At 38.8% G+C, this 21,002-nt stretch overlaps 1 protein-coding gene and 1 long non-coding RNA gene across 3 annotated transcripts; one reads left to right on the forward strand and one right to left on the reverse strand.

Annotated features, from left to right (window-relative positions):
* Positions 1–204: 204 nt before the first annotated feature.
* KLHL24 (kelch like family member 24) lies at positions 205–11,667 on the forward strand. 2 transcript variants are annotated; one of them, XM_054982847.1, is made up of 7 exons: positions 205–294; positions 4,427–5,402; positions 6,132–6,316; positions 6,853–6,971; positions 8,440–8,628; positions 8,919–9,107; positions 11,139–11,667. In XM_054982847.1, exons 2-7 carry the CDS (start codon positions 4,483–4,485, stop codon positions 11,337–11,339), a joined length of 1,803 nt encoding a protein of 600 aa, XP_054838822.1. In that variant the 5' UTR covers positions 205–294; positions 4,427–4,482; the 3' UTR covers positions 11,340–11,667. The 2 variants fall into 2 exon arrangements, with proteins under 2 accessions (XP_054838822.1, XP_054838823.1); XM_054982848.1 differs by having other exon boundaries at positions 4,427–5,351.
* LOC129332064 (uncharacterized) lies at positions 7,157–20,923 on the reverse strand. The gene is made up of 3 exons (XR_008597310.1): positions 20,768–20,923; positions 11,099–11,335; positions 7,157–7,335 (listed from the first exon to the last, which is right to left on the reverse strand). It is a non-coding gene; the product is annotated as an uncharacterized LOC129332064 (long non-coding RNA).
* Positions 20,924–21,002: the final 79 nt, after the last annotated feature.

Below are 21,002 nucleotides of genomic sequence, written 5' to 3' on the forward strand. Positions count from 1 at the left end.
ACGCGCCTCCTTTAGTTCCTTTAAAACTGTATACGCTTTCTGTCTAAAATGACGCGCCGATTGCATGGACGCAGCGAACTACATCTCCCAAGAAGTTGTGCAGCCGGCCCCCCTCTGATTGGCTGGCAGATACGTGACCTCATGTGTTTTGGCTCTGGAAGGTCACATGTTTCAGGGTCTTCTTTGTTTTGTTTTGAGCTCGAACTTGAAACGGACAAAAAGAGAGAGTGCGAGAGTGGAGAAGAGACACCGTTGCCTGGCTTCTTCCCATCTTCGAGAAACAGCGACTCGCAGGTAATGGCTCGTCTAAACGCAACCCTGAGTCGCCTGAGGATAAAAGCGTAATTGGGGACGGGTGACCGACGCGAGGCTTTGCCACATTTGAAATGGGCACACAAAAGCCTCGATAAAAACGACAATGTCCTTAATTGTCACATATTCGAATTAAACTTTAATTTTCATGGTGGCGCTTTGTATAGTCAAAGTGACAAGAGGGAAAGCATTTCTTCCCCCCTCCCCCATGCCTTTCCAGAAATCCGTTCTTGTCAAATTGCAATGGGGTTTCAAGGGGATCTGAATTCTGCTCCGAGTTTCTGGTGGTGTGAAATCCGTAACAGAGAAAATCCCCAGCGAAAAACGTAATAGCTGGCGATCGTTCTGTAGCAGGCAGGGCAAAAATAATTATACATACGTCGTGGCGCAATTTCCTCCTTGGCAGTATTAAAACAAAACACCGTTAGCATTGTCGAGAGCATTGTTCGTGCATGGAGAAAGCCGGGGGGAGGGTATCTGAAGGTCGTAAACAAGGAGCCTGGCCGAGGTGGTGGCGGGGGGGGGAGAGGGAGCGTGTTTCTAGATCGGTACTTTAAGGACACGTAAATATTGGATTTGCACCACTGGCAGTGGCGAGGGAAGGAAAGCGGGGGAGGGGGGACGGGCGGCGACTACAAGAGACTTCTGTAATCCTGAAGTTGTTGGACTTTCTGTGATCTCGAGGGGGTTTCGACTTTCGATGCCCAAGAGATCTATTTAAAGAGGATCTCTCCCCCCCCCCTTTGTCTCTTCTAAATATCCCCACTTTGAGGAGGGCACGTCCCTCATACGCACACCAGGAACTCATGTCTGGGCCGGCATTGAAAGCTGGCGAGAAAACTGCTGACAGACTTGGACCAGTCCTGCAAACATCTGGAAAGGCTCTCATAGACGACTTAACACAGAGAGGATATCCTTCCAGCGGCTCTTAATTTTTAAAAATCCTTGTAACTAGTGTTGGTGACGTGTTATGATTACGAGTAGAAGGGAGCCAGATGGGCAGCTTGGAGCGCCGGTCGCCTTCTCTATTGCATCTAGGAGGACGGGATTTGAGCCCAGTTGCACCGTAGACACCAACCAGAATTGGTGTTCCTTCGCGAGTCAGAGCTCCTTCGTAAAATATAAGATATAACTTGGGGGGAAATCCCAGGGGCTTAAACTCCCCTCCCTCCTTCCCAATTGAGTTATATGGCGAAGCGTCTGCTAGGTTGGCTGCCAGTTCTTCTGGACTAAACCACTTGGGGGGGGGGTTACAAGGAGTCGTTAAAATGTGTAAGCCTTTGTGAGGGGAAAAAGTGGAAATGAGTGTTCCAACGCTTTGGACAGCGCGAGCCACAGCGAAGTACGAAGAGCTGGAAGAAGAAAGCAGGAAGCGATTTTTCTTTTCTCTCTCCCCCCGCCCCTTTCAGCCTTTAACTGTTCTCGTCCCCCCTCCCTTTCGCGAAAGAGCGGGTGGGAAAGGTACTGGGCTGGGAGGGCCAAGCCGGGCGGAGGGGCGGGGGAGCGTATCTGGAGGAGTTATGCTCTCTAATTGGTCATAAAATCCGAGGGGGCGGGGCCTGTTGCCGGGGCGGTTGAGGGTGAAGGTGAACTGGAGGGTGTGCTGGGCCGCCTGGCGCCGCTCTGTTGCTTGAGTTCGAGTCCGGGACTGTTGCGTAAAGGGCTCGCTGCGCTCAGATTTGAGGCGGCGCAAGACAGCGGATGTTTTGCCTTGAGGGTTTCATTGGGGCTTCTAAAATGGTCTTTGGGTCCAATTGGCGGGAAGTAAAGGAGTCGTTTAAAGAGTTTTAACGCAGGATTAATTGTTAGGACCAGAGCCTGCTTCGTCACGTATACGTGGTGAATTCTCGGTCAGCAGAAGGGGAGGGAAATGTGAATAGTTGGTTGAAAGACCATGGAATGCCCATTGGGCAGTGTAAGGGGCTGGTCGAAACGATAGCCCCCTCCCCTTTAACAGTACAATCCTAAATCAATGGGTTTAACTCTCTTTAGGGTTGCACCGTCAGGGACTTGGTTGCAGCTGGCTCTTCTAAACAAACGGGCGGCAGGTTTTTCGTCATCAGTATGGGGAATACTGAAACCTGAGAAGGCAGTGTCAACAAATGACGTTTCTTTAACAATGCCACAAGAAAACTTTCCGAAAAGCAGACTGTGCATGACCTCCAAGTGATCTGTAAAGAGACAGCAGAAATTGCCTCGAGGCACAGTTTGTGTGTTAAGCTGGGCAAGGACTCAACTTCATCCTGAGCCAGCTTTCTTCAGGGAACTTTTTGCGGGATTATTTAAAATACCTGTTAAAAAAGATTTTCCAATACTTTTGCAAGTAGGGCTGCTTCTGGAACTGACTCAAGTGACAATGAGGCGAAGTCAGGAGTTGCATATCAGCTTGTTTTTTCAGCCTGAATTTTCAAAATTCATTTGTTTTGTAACAGCATCAAATCAAAATCAGCTCCTATTTATTTGTTAGTGTCTGCTTAGGTGACCTTAGGTAAGCCATCGTCCTCCCTTCCCCACAACGGGAGGACCTACCTTACAGATTGTTTTAAGGATTAGCGAAACTACACATATGAAGCACTTTTGTTCTAAATTGCTATTTAATTTATAAGTAATACTACTACTATTTGTAACTCCAGATGGTTTCTAAAATCATATGCAGCAATGCACAGCATAGAAAGCAAGCTCTTTTATCTAGTGTTAATTATTGGTGTAATCTAGCTAGAAATAAGCTGTTTTTATTTTTTACTGCATTTATACCCTACTTTTCTCTGTATTGGGGACCCCAAGTAGCTTACAACATTCTCCCTTAACAACCCTGTAAGGTATGTTAAGATGACTGTATGTTACTGGCCAAGGTCATCGTGCAAGCTTCTATGGCACTTTGTCTGTTCAAAACTGAATATCCAAGATCCTAGTCTGACGCTCCCCCCCAAAGAACTTAAATTTGATTATTATTCTCTGTTCATTTAATATGGTGGTAGAGAATGCCCTCAAGTCATAGCTGACTTATGGTGACCCCTGGCAGGGTTTTCATGGCAAGAGACTAACAGAGGTGGTTTGCCATTGCCTGCCTCTGTTCATTTAATGTAGGCATGACTAAAATGAAAGAATGGCAATTTGTTCAATATCTGTGTATGGTTTTGGGGCTTTTCTTAGTCTCTAGTAAAACGCATCATGCTCTTTGGAGACTGGATACATACCCAGAAAACAATCTGTTGACTGTGAGATCACCTATATACATCTTTAATATATTCATATTGTATCTGTTTCACATGACCTGCCAGAGCAGTCCTAAATGGAGTTATATCCTTTTAAGCCCATTAACTTCTATGGACTTAGAAAGGTTTAACTCTGCTTAGGATTGCACTGTTAGTCATACTCATATTACACTTCAAGAGTTTATTGCACCAGGAATGAATATTAAATAAGCACACAAGCGGAGACCTGTGGTGATTTGCATTGGATGGAACTGGAAGAGCAGAGGGAAAGGTGACTTTATCCTTCCATTTGCTTTCACCTTCCACGCACCCATCTTGCAAGTCTGTGCTGGTGGATAGCTGCTAGCAATTGCTGCTGCAGAACAAACTGACAAATTTAAATCTCATGAATTGTGTTGATTCTGGCGCCATTCCTATTTATTTTCCCTTATTTTATGGTGTTTTAAAAGCTTCATAAGCAAAATTAATCTGATTAATCTTCATATCAACTTCAGCAGTGAATTCTTATAGTTTATGACAAAAAATAACTCACATGAATCCTTGTTGAAGTTCTTTTACACTGAGATTTTTTAAAAAAAAAATAGTACTTGAATAACTCAAAACTAACTCAGTCTACATTGGTTATAGTAGTGAGCATCGGCCAGCAAGGGCCATGCACAGTGGTTAGTCTGTATCTACTTTTGAGTTTTTTATGTTGGGAGAGATGTTTAGATTGAATCATGTCTTTAGCTAGGGATAAACTCTTCCTGTCCCTTCATTCCAAATATCCAAATGATGTTACCAATGGTTTTATATACCTGATAATTGAGAGCTGTTGTTTAGAGCACTGAAACTACTTACCCTCATAACACAACAATGGCATTACAGTCTGAATTAATTTTAAAAATTCTTTTCTTCAGCATCACAACGAAGACACTTAAAATCTTTTCTACATGATACTATAAACGGTGTAACAATGGTGCTAATATTAGGACGCAGACTGAACAGAGGGGATAGCCGGGCCCAGGAGTCCCCAGTATCGAAGCGTAAAGTTTTTGAAATGGACCCAAAGTCCTTATCAGGCCATGAGTTTTTTGACTTTTCTTCTGGATCATCTCATGCTGAAAGCATTCTACAGATCTTCAATGAATTTCGTGACAGCCGTTTGTTTACAGATGTAATAATCTGTGTGGAAGGCAGAGAATTTCCCTGCCATCGAGCCGTTCTTTCAGCCTGCAGTAGCTATTTCAGAGCTATGTTTTGCAATGATCATAGAGAAAGCCGAGAGATGTTGGTAGAAATCAACGGAATTTTTGCTGAAGCTATGGATTGCTTTCTACAGTATGTGTACACAGGCAAAGTAAAAATCACAACAGAGAATGTGCAATACCTCTTTGAAACATCAAGTCTCTTTCAGATAAGCATTTTGCGTGATGCTTGTGCTAAGTTCCTGGAGGAGCAACTGGATCCTTGCAACTGTCTAGGAATCCAGCGTTTTGCTGATACGCATTCTCTGAAAACACTTTTTACAAAATGTAGAAATTTTGCACTGCAAAATTTTGAGGATGTATCACAGCATGAAGAATTTCTTGAGCTTGGGAAAGACGAACTTATTGATTACATTTGCAGTGACGAATTGGTAATCAGTAAAGAGGAGATGGTTTTTGAAGCAGTCATGCGCTGGATTTACCGGGCTGTTGATCTTAGACGCTCAGTTCTACAGGAACTTCTGACCCATGTGAGGCTGCCTTTGTTACACCCCAACTACTTTGTTCAGACTGTGGAAGTAGACCAGCTGATCCAGAACTCACCTGAGTGTTATCAGCTGCTGCATGAAGCAAGAAGGTATCATGTTCTTGGAAATGAAATGATGTCCCCAAGAACTAGGCCACGAAGGTGGGTGGGCTTAGTTGCTTTTCTATCATGTTGCCAAAGAAATTCTTCAGTATGGTGATGAAGATCTGTTAAGCAGTTAAAATCTTGTAGCCAATTAGCTAGATGAATTGAGCATTTTGTATCACCTCAGTAAATGTGGGTGTGATCTGATGGAGATTATATTGTATGTTGAAAAGACCAATAGGAGGGAGAATTGGTAGGAGTACTAAACATGCGGAGCTCTCTCTAAAAAAGGAAAAGTTCATTTAAGTCCTATTGATTTCAATGGAATTTTGTGTTCGTACAGGAAGAATTTTTCCTCCTTACATATCTTTGCCTCATCATAGTATTCCATAAATTTAGGAGTAGGGTTGGATCCAGCTAGATTTTCCACTCGTCCTGCCCAGTTCCTGTTCTTATTACAGCCCCCATTCTATATGGCCTTTGCAAGTCCTGTGATTCCCAAGATAAGACTTTTTTAGTGGTCAAAGGAGATTCTTCCTGTTTTCTACATCAGAAAAGCTTGTTAGATCCAACCCACAATCTTTTCCAAAATAAGAATTGTATTAATGTTTTTGGAATACAAAGCTTTTTCTTGTTACTTTCAATAAATTGAGGTAGGCAAACTTGAACAGATGCTTTGACTTGCACTTTTCTTATTAACTTTCACATATTGAGACTCTCATTGTTTTGTTTCTTTTTTCTTATTTAAATATTTCACAAAGCTCATCTTTGTTTTTCTGTTTCTAGATCAACTGGCTATTCTGAGGTCATAGTTGTAGTAGGCGGCTGTGAAAGAGTTGGGGGCTTTAATTTGCCTTACACTGAATGCTATGACCCTATGACAGGGGAATGGAAATCACTGGCAAAGTTACCAGAATTTACAAAGTCTGAATACGCAGTTTGTGCCTTGAGGAATGATATCCTTGTTTCAGGTAAACATTTTGTAATATACATGAGGACAGAGTCATTAAAAAACCCTACCAGTTCATGAAAACGTATCTTTTGAGGAATGGAGCAGTGTGTACTTAGTGCTAATGTGAACATTGCACAGTAGCAATGAAGGATAAATGCACAATGACTCATGCAGACATTTCTGTGAAACATCTGAAGGGGAATTTATGCAGGACCCCTACTTTAATATGTACAAGATCCAAATGCATGAGACTGTTCCAAAGGCCAGATGCTTAAGCTTCATCCCCTTGGGATGCTTCAGTGGATATAAGGCAAGTGGATGCACTAACCAAAAACACAAAAAATTTCTTTGGTCGAAATGGTAGAAAGTAGTAGGGTTTCCTCAATACCATGAATTCTTGAACGTATGGTATTCCATGTATATTTTGTGTTGTGAATTTTATCTTTAGCAGTGTATGCCTGTATCACAGATTGACATTTTCCTTGATTGGACACAAAGGGCCATATGTACCTCTTTTTTAACAGCCAAATCTCTTATCTTTAAAAAAAAAATAAGGTGGAAGAATCAACAGCCGTGATGTGTGGATTTATAATTCTCAACTTAACATCTGGATCAGAGTTGCCTCTCTAAATAAAGGGCGTTGGCGTCATAAGATGGCTGTCCTTCTTGGTAAAGTAAGAGACTCTTGTTATTCAAAATTCTTAATTTTCTAAGAAAGTCAAAATGCAACTATATATTTGGAAATCAGACTGTATTATCTCAGTTCTGCCATTTTCACATATTGGTTTGCTTTTATGTGACCCCTCGTTAAAAATACCCTCCACGGCATCACAAACTCATTGCCAGAGAGAAGTCCATGCAAACATTTTTATTTAGTATACATCAAGTACAGCTGCTTGTAGTTTCTTTCACTTCCCACTTTCTATCTCAGCCCTTCTGGACTCCCTTGTTCAGTGCCGTACTCCTGCTGCTTTCTCCACTGCTTCCATTTTCACTCCCATTGTCTTCCTGTTTCCCCTCATTCCAGCTCTGTTCCCTCTTGAGAGAAGATGCACATTTAGCACATTTCTTAATAAATAGGGGAGCTACTGTGAGATTCCGAAAGACACAAACAGGGAAAATTCCCATCTTACAGAGGAGGCTGTTCCCTCTTTTTACTGTTCCACCCATTAGTTGTCTCCTCCCACCTGGACTTTATAGCCTGCTGCTGCTCTGGCTCACAGCTCTGTTCTCTCGCTGCTTTCTTAGGACCTATTAAGGTCCTCCAAGCATTGCAGAATCACACTTCTCAGGATGGGCCTGAGCTGCAGCCTGCAAATGGAGAGTTCTGATGGAATTCCGAGGGAGGTTAATCAAGCTTTTAAACATATATACACAATTGGATTTTCTTAATTTTATTTATACAGGACAGAATGATGCACCTGAAACTCTGTTGACACGATGTATAATGTATTTCTATCTTAGTAGCCTCAACAATTAATCATGCCTGCTTCTGTCTACATAGCCCTGACCTGGGGTTTGTTTTTCGGTCATGTAACAGTGGGATAAAAATTGGGGAAGTGGCTCTGTTGTTAAGATGGTATAGATTGTTAAAAATTTACTATTATAGAATCTGCAGATTCTATTTGTTACAAAATCAATATGACTTGTCCTATCACTATTACATCTAATATGGAGAATCTCCTCACTGAGGTATAGAAGTTGTCCAAATTTCAGGGGGAAAGATGAAATACAGCTTTAGTTAGTTTTAAAACTGTTGTTGAAGGACTGAAGCTTGTTCTGTTATTTTTGCAAGTCAAAAACATACCTTAAAGTTATTTCAGAGGTCGAAATATTTTCAAAAACTCAAGTTTACTGTTGATATGCCACTTGATGAAATCTGTTTACTTTGAAGCACAGATAAATGTTCACATTTATCTGAATCAAGAGAGGTGTGAGACATTATTCAGCAAGGATCATTTATAGCTACGGGAACTAGAATGGGGTGGGGAAACAGCTAGCAAATGTTTGTGGTTCCTCATAGTCTGATGAAGAAGCTGATGGCAGGTGCAGCAGCTGTTTTAAATGACTTGACATTTACGCTTGCTTAAATAAACTGGGAGATAAACATATACTGTAGTAAAATTTTCTTTCTTTTCAAAGGTGTATGTGGTTGGTGGATATGATGGGCAAAGTCGCCTCAGCAGTGTAGAATGTTATGATTCTTTTTCCAATCGATGGACAGAGGTAGCATCTCTTAAAGAAGCAGTGAGTTCACCAGCAGTCACCAGCTGTGTAGGCAAACTGTTTGTAATTGGAGGGGGTCCAGATGACAACACATGTTCTGACAAGGTTGGATAATTTTATTAACTTATCTGCATACTAGTAATTTTAAAAGTGTAAGTCAGAGAGTTAACTGTTGTGTTATTCATTTTTCTCCCATATAGTCCATGACATAAATCAGTCTTTATAGAATTGTTAATGAAAAAGTGTTTTAATAACTTGTAATACAAAATTAATAGCTTTTGACCTATGCAGCCATTTTTAGTTTTTACCCAATCAATATAAAATTCAAACTGCAGCCACTATATACATTTGACTAGAGCAGCTTTTAAAACTTAAATGAGTCTCCTTCTTTTCAGGTTCAGTCATATGATCCTGATACTAATTCTTGGCTGCTCCGTGCAACAATCCCCATTGCGAAGAGATGTATAACAGCTGTATCATTAAACAATCTCATCTATGTTGCTGGAGGACTCACAAAGGCAATATATTGCTATGATCCGCTTGAAGATTACTGGATGCACGTACAGAATACATTCAGCAGACAGGTAACAAAGACTAACATTTCTGGAGTATGTTTATTTCATAGTTCAGAGCAGTCAATAACTGCAAGATTACATCTAATGCAAGCTAGCTTATGCTAGGAATCTCATTCTTTTTAACTGCTAGCTTACTGAAACTGAAGTTTGGTATAGTATTTCAAAGTAGCCAAATATAAGGATTTCTAGTGCATTTGATAAAGATTCTTTTTATCTTGCTCACAGGTTATATATACTAAAGTATCTTCTTAAGAAACTTACTTACACAAATTGTACTAAAATACTGAACCATCACATAACAAAACGTTTAACATTGCAATTCTAAACACATTGCATTTAGGATATATATTTAAAACTATGGTCTAAAATGTGTACTACAAATTATTTTGTGGCTAAGGGGGTTTACACCAAAACTCTATATGGAACAGTAAAAGAAAAATCCCCACTGCCGTAAAGCTACTCCTTTGGGGCTGCAGTCCTCCACTTATTCTGTATGCTTAAGTCTCCAAACATTAGCCATATAATAGTTTTTAATAAAAATGGCAGAAACCAGCACACAACCTTTTAAGTTATTGAGAACTTTTCATTAGGCTGGATGTAAAAAAAAATCCCTCTAAAAAGGTAGCCATGGCCTTGAAACCCTTTACTTTGTCTTGAATGCCCTGCAGAACTCTATGTATTATCTTTTGAGTTCACAGGGCATTCTAACAGGATACAGACAACACATGAATAAGCACCTGAAAGTCATGATTATAATTGTTAACTGGCTTAGCCAAACTACAGAAATGGCAGATTACTGCTATTGTGAATGGTTTCTATAGTTTCTTGATTATATTTGAATGTTATGCAATTACACTTTACCCTTTATTTCTTGTTTTTCATAGCTCTGTATAAACTTTACATAAAAGTCTGCCTAATGAGGCCCCCCAATATGCTGCATCTGATGAAGTGGTCTGTAGTCCCCCAAAGTTTATGCTGAAATAAAATCTTGTTAGTTTTTAAGATGCCAGTAAGAGTCCTATGTATTTTGTTGCAACAGCCTAGCCCTTCATTTACAAAAACTATATAGTAAAATAAAACTTCGTTTGCCTCTATAGTTTTTCTACCATTTTTACATTCTGCAAAAGAAATCTTAAGACTAATGATATTAGATTTCTGATTCTTTGTATCCAATCTTTTACTAATTGATGGCTGTTGTGGGTTTTCTGGGCTGTATTGCCGTGGTCTTGGCATTGTAGTTCCTGTCGTTTCGCCAGCAGCTGTGGCTGGCATCTTCAGAGGTACACCTCTGAAGATGCCAGCCACAGCTGCTGGCGAAACGTCAGGAACTACAATGCCAAGACCACGGCAATACAGCCCGGAAAACCCACAACAGCCATCGTTCTCCGGCCGTGAAAGCCTTCGACAATACATCTTTTACTAATTTTCCCTTTACCTATCTTAAATGGTCCTTGATTTGTGTATTAATATTTTGTCTCTTCTTTCAGTGATCTGTTTTGAAAAACTAGTTTGTAGTTAATGTTCTTTCCATAGATTCTAATCTAATATTCAAGAAGCATCTCAGTTCTTCTGGTGCTATTCCCTTTCCTGTGCTCTGGCACCTCTCATTTACTGCTACTTGGTTTTCTTAATCTTTTCTCTCAGTTTGTTCTTTTCATTCTTTCGTACAGTGCTTCCATTCTGTTTAATACTTAACTAGACTTTTCCGACAGATTGCAGAGTCAACCATGCCAACTCTGCTAGGACTGGAATACCTAAATACTGCAGAATTGTTCTGCTGTGTCACTCCATGGAGTTGGCAGAAGAGCACGATTTCTTCAAAGGCTAATTGTTGACTGTTTACACCAGAAATTACTAGAACTTACACACATCCATACATTCCAGGGGTAAATATGGTTGATAGGAGAGTCAAAGTGTTAGAAAATTTAATGGTAGGCTGCTATGTCTGTTTAATAAATATCAGAAGTAAATCTAATTTCCAGAAACACCTATATACTTACTTTGTTTTAATGCTCACATCTTTGTATATTTGATGAACAGGAAAATTGTGGCATGTCTGTATGTAATGGCAAGATCTATATCCTTGGTGGGAGGCGTGAAAATGGAGAAGCCACAGATACCATTCTTTGTTACGACCCTGCAACCAGCATTATCACAGGAGTAGCCGCCATGCCCAGGCCAGTCTCATATCATGGCTGCGTGACTATTCACAGATACAATGAAAAGTCCTTTAAACTCTAAAAGAAGAAGAGTTGTATATAATAAATCAGTGGCATAGCACAAACAAGATTTGAAAAAGACATATTAAGAAACAGAAGGCTGTATTTTCCAAAGTGTGATCAGCAAAGAAATATCATCAAGCATTTTAAATTTTAAAAATGCATTGAAATGTAATTGTTGAATGTTTTCAGTACTACAATTCAGTGGTTGCTGGCATGTTGTGGTTTCAAAACAATAACAGTTTATATCAGTAATTAGACTATGTTCGCTTCTGATTATCTGTAATCAAACCTCATGATTTTGGATGTAGAGCGTGCCTTTGCAAATATTAATGCTTATTTTACACTGAGCATTGTCTCCACATTTTTGAACTTCTTTTTGGTAAGTACTGTTAAATACATCAAAAATATATAAAAGTTTGAGTTCATATAATTTACTGAATTGCACAGTGGTCTGAGAAAACACACTCCTTGTTTTGCAAAATAGGTTTTTTCCATTTCTTTCACATGTAAGGAATTACTATTAAAATATTTAAAGAACATTTTCTTTTTGAAGATCTAAACAATTTCAAAATACTATTATTTTAATGTCATTAATAATATGGACTCACTGTCAATAAGGATACATACACACATGCACATCACCATATGTTTTTGGAGAGTCAGTCAAGAAAACAAGTTTTGCATTATTTGAATATAACCACTGGACTGCTTTGAACCTCACTAAGCCATAGCTTAAAACTTGCTGGTTATCTTGAGTGTTCAGAATTCTTATTTGAAGTATATCTGAATGCTCCAAATATCAAGTTGAAATTACTTATTAAAAATCTTCTGAGGAACCCATGAAATTTCATCTGGCTACTATTAAAGAGGCTGTTTTTCCTACCAAAGGGTGCTGTAGTTCAGTATCATCATCAAATGATCAGCAATACCAACTTCAAGTAAATGAAAAGCGGAAGTGGGGGTGGGTTTCAGGATAACAATCCCCAAACAATCTTTTGGACCAATAATCAATTAAACAAGCAGCTGATTGGTTGTTGTGAGTTTTCCGGGCTGTACTGCCGTGGTCTTGGCATTGTAGTTCCTGTAGTTCAGGAACTACAATGCCAAGACCACGGCAATACAGCCCGGAAAACCCACAACAACCATCGTTCTCCGGCCGTGAAAGCCTTCGACAAAGCAGCTGATCGATAATAGTGTCTCAGCAGATGCTTTTTTTTTTAACTGGATAGGCAATGTGTATAGTTCTGAGAGACTGCCAAGTGGACTTATTTCTGTATGAATCAACATCTGTGAAGCTACTAGAGTACAGCATGAATAAACGGCTTCAGTGTACAATATTTAAGTATTGTTTCTTTATAAGAGTTAATATGCATACACCTAATTTCATTCCAGTTACACTTAATTATCAGGACAGCTGATTAGAAGCAAATTAAACAAAGGCTGCTGCACACCATATTCAAAATTAGGTGTACCAAGATGTCTGAGATAAGTGTCCATTACATCATATTAAACCTTTTTTGTACTTTAATGTCAGTCACGTGAGCCTTACTTTGATCCTTTGATTCACGACAAGTTTTTAATCTATTGTACAATATATAACAATTATGTTGCTCTTTAATATTTCTTTTTTGTGGGATGCTGGTTATGATGATCATGTAAAACAGTGCGTACCCACCAATTTTTATGCAGAAAAGTCATGGATATTGGTCCAGTTCAATTTTTCAGTCATTGGCTGAACAGTCTATATTGGACTGTGGATTTTATTCTTCCAAAAAACAAACACTTCAGTTTTATGTAGAATAGATTGTCAAGCAGTGATTGGAACAATGATCCTTAATGCACTTGCAGTGCAACACTATGCAGAGTTAATCCACTCTACGCCCACTGAAACCAATGGGTTTAGACTGAAGTAAACTCTGGATGGGATTGTAATCTTAATCTGGTATAAATCAGTGTACATTGAGTTATTTTGTAGCAAGTAATTTGATGCTTGTAGCCTTGGTATCCCATATGTAATAAACAGACTGTTCATCCAACTTTTGTTGTTACTTAGGTGTAATTTTTCATGTTTTGAATAGATGCAACGACTCAGATGTAGCATTTTTTGTTCTTCTGCTATTGACAAGGCATACTACTGTTCACTGAAATGATTTTTTTATACAGTGAACATTCAATATTAGTTATAAACTTGCAACAGACTTTTAACCAAGTTCCACTTCTGAGCTCAATCATTTTTCTTCAAAAATGTTACACATTTGATTACACAGAAGAAGTATGTTACTTGGCATGTCTCACAGAATTCTGGAGTTGGAAAAGAGTATTAAACCATCTGATCTGCTATATTCCTGACAGATGGCTGTCCAGCTCTGCTTGAAGACTTTTAGGGAGAGCTTACTACAGCTACCACCACCATTCAGACCTGGTAACTGGTTCCATTGTTGAACTGTTCTTTAACATTAGATTCTCCTAATGTTTAATCATTCAATGTCTTTTCAGATTAAAAAAATGAATGATTAACTGAGTACTGATAGTTTTACTCCTAACAGAAAATCACAAGTAGCAAATTTAGGGGATGGTACTCTGTGGCATCCATTTTTTCATTAACTCCATATTGGAACATACATCCACACTGAATTTAGTGTCATTTGAAATACGGTTTGTTCAATATTTGGGGGATGCTTAGCTTATGATACATGTGCCTTTCTTTCCCAGTTTTCTTTTAACATAATGCTTCCTTTAATTTTTTTTTTTTGCAACATGCCCTGTGGGGGACATTTTTATAATCCTGGTTAACTGTGAGAAACAGTAATTCATACTTGTGAATGGCTGAAGCTGCTGTTAATCATTTGAAACTGATACTCATATAATAGACAGCACTTGTTTACACAGATCAAGATGGGTAGCCATGTCTGTCTGTCTGTAGCCGTATAAAAGAGCAAGAGTCCAGATGCGAAGAATCCGAAGAAGTATCTGAAAAAGTGAGCTGTCGCTCACAAAAGCTCACACCCTACCACAAATTCTGTTAGTGTTATAGGTGCTACTGGACTCTTGTTCTTACGCAGTTCAGCATCTGTATTATCTGTAGGAACGATAGTTATCTGTAGGAGAGTTAGTTTTTCATGTATGTCTTCGGTCGTGTCTTTAAAGAATGTTCCAATGAATAAGGACCATAGCCAGGAAATACAGAATATACAAATTCACTGCATGGTAACTAATACAATGGCTGTCAGGAAGAACAGCAGTTAACTCTTTGACCACCCTGGTTCTCCAAAAGCCAGGTGCTTTATGATGCTATAATGTTTTAGTTAATTCTGAAATACATGTGTGAAGCAACATCCAGTCTATACTTATCCTTTTAGCTATCTTTGCTGGTACATTAATCTGCTTCAGGTTTTTTATATATCAGTAATCAGAAAGGATGGAGTGTTTTGTGCACAGATTTGTATACTGAATATAGTGAAAACTGCAATACACACACTATTTTTTGCAAACACGTATTTAATTGTAGTTATTTCCCATTCTAAGAAAAAAGTTACAATAGCATGTTATTGTAAGAATCATTTTCCACAAAGAATAACCACCTACACAATATATTTCTTGGTCCCATGTTAAAGGCATTTCATTTGAGAAGAATTCCAATGCTGACTTTTTCAAAGAACCATCACAATGCAAACCATTTTGCCATTCTTTATTGTCCACACAGAATGACATCCATTAATATTTGAGTGGCTCAAGATACATTCGTAATGGTTTCAAAATGTAAATAATTATTAATATTCAGCCACTTCTAGAGGTTCTAGTTGCATTTTTTTATTCTTCCTACATGATGTAAATTTACATTTCTGATTGCCACTTCTTCACATGCAGGACTACACTGAGAAAAACAATTTGTTACAGATTTTGTTTTGCAAGAAGCCAGATTTCTATCTATCCTTCTCTTCCCCCTTCTTAAATTGTTGATATCAGTGAGTCCTTCCTGGAAGAAATGTTGATTGTAGTGTGATTCAGTTTGAACAGTGTACCCCAAAATCTCTGTAAGTCTAGAGCACTGTTTTACAGTTACAGTGACGAGACCATGGAAACTATTTAGGAGTTTGACTTTGGCATATAAATAAGGAATCTATTTAGTAGGTTTTAAATTCAGATGAAACTCTGATCTGGGCCTTGTCCTTATAGCTTTTTATATGACTATCATACAAAATCCTTGGTTGTTTTGTTACCATTTAAACTCTCTAAAGTAGTCAAAGCAACATTCCTTCTCTATTCAGTTTAAAGAGTTTTATGACTATTAAAATTGTCAGTACTATAGAGTAAATGGCAGCTAACCACATAAGAAACCCTGCAGGTGAGATCTTCCAGTTACAATTCATATACTGGAACTAGTAACAGATATTTCGATAACTATTATGTCAACTCAATGTATTTTATGAACATGTTACTCTACAGAACACTTTTCAGAACTGTAACATTTCTAATTCTTATAGTCCAGTACAACAGTCAATATTTTAATATTATTTTATGTACATGTATTTATAAATCTCTGTGATTTTGTGGTGATCATTTTATGTCGGTAAAGAAGATGATCGCATATAAGTCATGCTTATAGCTACTGTGTATGGTATGTAGCTGTATTTAAGTGAGGGTGAAAAGCATGTGATCGCAGCTTATTTTGTATAATTAATCCAAAGAATAGAACCTGTATGTTTGTAAACAAATCTATTCTTAGTATAATCTCTGCCAAAAGCTGACAAAAAATCAGAATAAACATTAATAATTTGTATAACTATGCTTTGCATTGTTTTACCTTTTTACCTAAATGGCAGAGGGCATGGTTTGAAACCTCAGAGAAGTTAAAACCATTCTAATGTTACCAGAATTGGTCTCCTTGCAAGTAAGAGAATTTGTGGGAGAATTAGCAAGCAAGGAAGACAGCTATGCAGGAGGCTGGTAACTATGGGATCTTGTGCCCCAATGTCTACCACGATCCATTCCTCTAGAGAACCCTTTCAATAAGCAGGCAGATAGTCAATCAAAAAGGGGTTTTATTTAAAATATTAAGATCAATTGCACACAAAACACACAGCACACACACAAAGCTAACTAGAAAAAGAACAGGGAGGAAAGTTGGAGAGAGTTGCAGAGTTGGCTTTATAGCTACCAGTTCCAGAAGCTTGGGGGTATCCAAGGGACAGCAGCTTCAGTGAACAGTACTCCAAGGCAAGGAGAGGGAGAAAGGGCTCAGACATGCCATCTGAGGGCGTGTGGAAGGACCAGAGTACACACATACTGAGCACATGGCAGGACAGTCATATATACTGTGAAACTGTATATACTGAGGCAGGACAGAGAGTCTCTGCCCTAAAACAATGCCTTAATGGTTCTTCCCAGGGTGGGAAAGACTGGGAAACTAAACTGGGAAACTGGGACTGGGAAACTGTCTTCAGGGTGAGACAATAAGGCTGGTGAACTGTCTCCAAGTTGGGCCAATGAACTAGGAAGGTTTGATTAGGTCTTCCTGGTAGGAACTATAGATGTAAAAAGATTATTTGATGACCCATGATGGCTGGATGGATGAAGCTACAATAAGAGAGTGGGTAAAGAGTAGAATTGGAAGGGTACCTCTGGAGACCTCCATTGATCTATGGTTATGCACAAACTCCGGGGTGTGGGGTTAAGTTAGTCTTACTTCTCTTCTCACATTCTAGTACTTTGCCATCTCCTGCCTAGCCAGGCAGCTTGTCTGTTTTTTAAACACATGAGCAGAGGGGCTTATGATAATGTCATATTCATAAGCCTTAATATCGTGAAGGCAAGTATGACCACTTACACTAAGACTGGGGAAAGTGATTTTGGTCAAATAAGAGGCTGTGTTGTGGTCCCTCTTGAACAACTTGAACTAGGGAAAAAATCTGGAGCAGAGAGTTGTTCTTCTGTGCAACGCAACATCAATCTTAAAGATCCAATCTCGTATACTGAGACCCAGCAAGGGGACATTCTGAAAGTCATCCACCAGAAAATAACGATGGCAGGTGTTATCGAAGCCAGCAGTGTAAATGCCATCTGAATGCAGCAGTCCTCTGCTTTATCTTAAGAGTAGACTAGTGGAAAGATTCATTTGCTTTCTCCAGAATCCAAATGAGACCAAGTGCAAACAGGCGCTGATAGAAAGTAACCCAAGTTCAGCCCATACTAAAACCACTGGAATGCTGCAAGGCAAAGCTAAAATTCTCTTTAAAACGAGATTTTGGATTGGTTCCAGGGCCAAGATCAGATGATCATTGCAACCCCAGATCTCTGCACCATACAGAAGCTGTGGGATGGCCTTAAACTAGAATAGTTTCAAGGCTGGCTCAACTAAAAATCCTTCGAGAGGAGGATTTTTTAAAGATGGCCCCAGTATTTCTCAAAACAGACTTTTGTTATTGTTATGTGGGTTTTCCATGAGATCGTTTCACTAAACATCACAGAAAAGGACCAACCACCACCCTAGTAAGGCGCCACCTCTGAGAGGCGATGCAGATCCCAGTCCTGGCTCAAGATCTGGGGCAGTAAAGGACGTATATGGCTGTGTGGTCCTATCCATACATTTCTTCCCTCATTTTCACACCTAAAAGAGCACAGCTTTCTCAAGCCTTGCAGTAATAAATTAGTATTTTCCCACAGTTTACTACTACTAGGATAAATGCAATTATCAGATAAATCCTATATTTGCTGACAAGATAGTCACACTTACAGTCTTCTACCTATCTGCATTAAAGAATCAGTTATTTAAAATTTAGATAAACATCACCATGAATATTAGGAAAGTAATTAGTGTTACAGATTTAGTAAATAAAAAAAAACTGAAAGAATTAATTCTATTTGTACTTGCTGAAAAAGTGTTTGAAAGGGTTGAGTGTAAGTTTCTGTTGAAAAGACTTGAGGCATTTGCATTTGTGGAAGTTTTCTTGGAATGGGCAAAGATAATATAATCCTGCTCAACCATAAAGCTTAGAGTAAAATAATTTTCTAATCCTTTATCAACCCTGCTGTTTAACCTTTCATTAGAACTTTTGGCAATAGCAATTAAGAGATACACAAGAAATTAAAGGTATTGAAACTGGATCTTGGACTCTTAAAATAAATTTGTATTCACAAAATCAACATTGAAAAAACCTGAAGCACTATTAATGAACTTGAATTGTGATGAGCTTCTGTTGCAAAGTTGGATAAGGAAACAGAGTTAAAAAATAAGCAGATTACCTACTTGGGAATCAAAATTGAATGTAACATCACAAGGTTAACAGAAATTAACTTTAAAGAATTAATCAACAATATGAAAGTTACACTAGACCTATCAGAATCCTTTAGATTATTGTTACTTGGCATAATTAATGCAAATGATTATCCCAAGATTTAACTATCTAGTTACTAATCTTCCCATCATAATTCTGCAAGTTAGATTGAAATCTTGGCAAATCATATTTAACCATTTTATCTGGGAGAGGAAAAAACTGAGGATTAGATGGGATATTGCTTAGAGAAAATGTTATGGAGTTTAGGCATTCCCAATTTAGAAATTTATCATGATGCCACTAAACTGGCATGGCCAGGTAATTCTGAAATAGCTATCAAACAAGCCTATGTGAGGATACTCCTTAAAACTTTTATTTGACTCAGTAAAGGTGAAACACAAATGGTTTATAATTCAGATAAGTAGGTTATCACCTAATCTATCACCATTTCCATCTGGATCAAGAGAGCTAAATAAGATTCAGCATTACCAGGTAAATTCTCTTTTTAAATGGGAAAAAACTAGATAAGGATACTTATAGATCTTTACTTAATGGTAATAAAGTGGTATATTTTGATCAGGCCTGAAAATAAAGCAATTGTCAGGTTAGTGCTTTTTAGTATCTGCAGATTAACAACTTCTTGTTAAGTAAATTACATGATAGTTTATTTTTAAGAGAACTGAGAGTTTGAACAGCTCATGTTTAAAGGTGGTAAACACGTTTTCCTCATTTATAAGATCAATTTGTAAAACAGCAAAGTGGAATGCAGTATTAGGAGTTGAGCTGCTCAAAGAGGTATAAAATTATATTTTGTCTTATAGTCTACCTTTATTTATTTACAACTAAAAGAAAATGTATTCAAAACAATAGAGCAATAGAATTTAACTCCAAAAAGCTGGCAAAAAAATTATAGAAACTGTGCAAATAAAACTTGGCATTATAAACATCCAGAAGTGGACTTTTTCCAGATGTGGTGGGACTGTCCTCGGGCTGCTGAATAATGGCAGGGCATAGTTTGAACATTGAATTTAGCTCTTAATTTGAACATCCCAGTACTACCCGACACGATCCTGCTAAATAACCTTACAACCATCCCAAGGAAATATCATGATATTCTTCTATATTCCACAAAAACTGAAAGAATAAACTTTTCAAGATAATGAAAGAAAGTTTATTCACCTCATATTTATGGCTGGGAAAGATTTAAAAAATTATATTATGTTAAAATTAACTTATTTGCAGAGAGCCCCCCCCCCCCAATCACAATTTATTGTGGTCAACCCTTTTTATCTATATTGAAAAAAGTTAGGTAGAAGATTCCTGGTCTAAATATATGTTGAAACTACAATTTAATAAATGCAAGTTCGTGTGGCTTTGCAATTCTATCCATATTAATGAGGCTTGTGATGGTTATTTGTACAGCTATTGTACTTACTGTATCTATGTTAAACAATATTGGAAAATAAATGGTTAAATTATTTTAATTATCCAAACTCACTGACTTCCCCCTCAAATAATTAGTCTACATTTGCCAGAAAACATTCTAACAAACAGTAAGAATTTAACTACATCCTGAATAAAATTATAGTGTTGTGAGACTGTTTCGCGTATGCAGTCCTCACTTGTAGTACAATCCATTCGGAATACTTCTGTGCGGAACCCATTAGTATTAAGGAGAATGTGCAAAAGACATTGATGGGTCACACTGTCGGCAGGTGGGATTCCAGCTTTAAATGCGCCCCCCCCCCCGCCCTGCTCTCCATACAAATATTAAGCAGGGAGAAAGATTCTGCCTCCTCCTCGTTTGCTGTGCCAATTCATTTGCAGGGAAGTTTCCTTTACAGAGAATTCCAAACTGTGATCCTTTCCTTGCAGCCACTCTGAAGCCCATGTTCTCACGCCTAGTTCTCCTATACAGGTGAACTAGGCCTCGGACAAGGCAAACAGAGCATGTCTAGTCTTACAGACCAGTTAAATGATACAGTGGGTCACAGCAGATAGCAATTTCTAACCACGATTCTAGCAAAACAACACTCAATTTTTATTTCCTCTATTCCAGGGCAGCTGACACCAGTCAAGGAGGGAAACTACCCGCTTCAAAACAAGGGTCAGTGTGTGCAGACAGCACGCACCAGAAAAGAACAATCGACCAGCTCCACCACGGGTGACACACCTGGGAAACTTGCGCCTGTTGAATTTCTGCAGCAGTGGAAAACTCTGCACCAGGAAAACTCTCCCCATAGAGAGCCCTGGAGGCGCCTTCCTCTCCAGCTTCAGGGCAAAGCGGCGGCTGCCGAAGCCAAGCAGGCGGCCTCGCCAACCACAGCGGCCTCTCCCATTGCCCGCCCCTTCCCCGCTCTCCGCCTGCGCAGCTCCGCCCCTTCGTCGCCGTGACGGGCAGGCGAAGG

This window comes from Eublepharis macularius, chromosome 6, assembly GCF_028583425.1.
Source record: "Eublepharis macularius isolate TG4126 chromosome 6, MPM_Emac_v1.0, whole genome shotgun sequence".
In the NCBI taxonomy this organism is placed as follows: Eukaryota; Metazoa; Chordata; class Lepidosauria; order Squamata; family Eublepharidae; genus Eublepharis; species Eublepharis macularius.

Coding starts and splice junctions, on each gene's coding strand:
- KLHL24 (XM_054982847.1), top strand. CDS start 4,483: ATGGTGCTAATATTAGGACGCAGACTGAACAGAGGGGATAGCCGGGCC. Junction 6,317..6,852: donor GAATGATATCCTTGTTTCAG/GTAAACATTTTG, acceptor AAAAAAAATAAG/GTGGAAGAATCAACAGCCGT. Junction 9,108..11,138: donor AGAATACATTCAGCAGACAG/GTAACAAAGACT, acceptor TTTGATGAACAG/GAAAATTGTGGCATGTCTGT.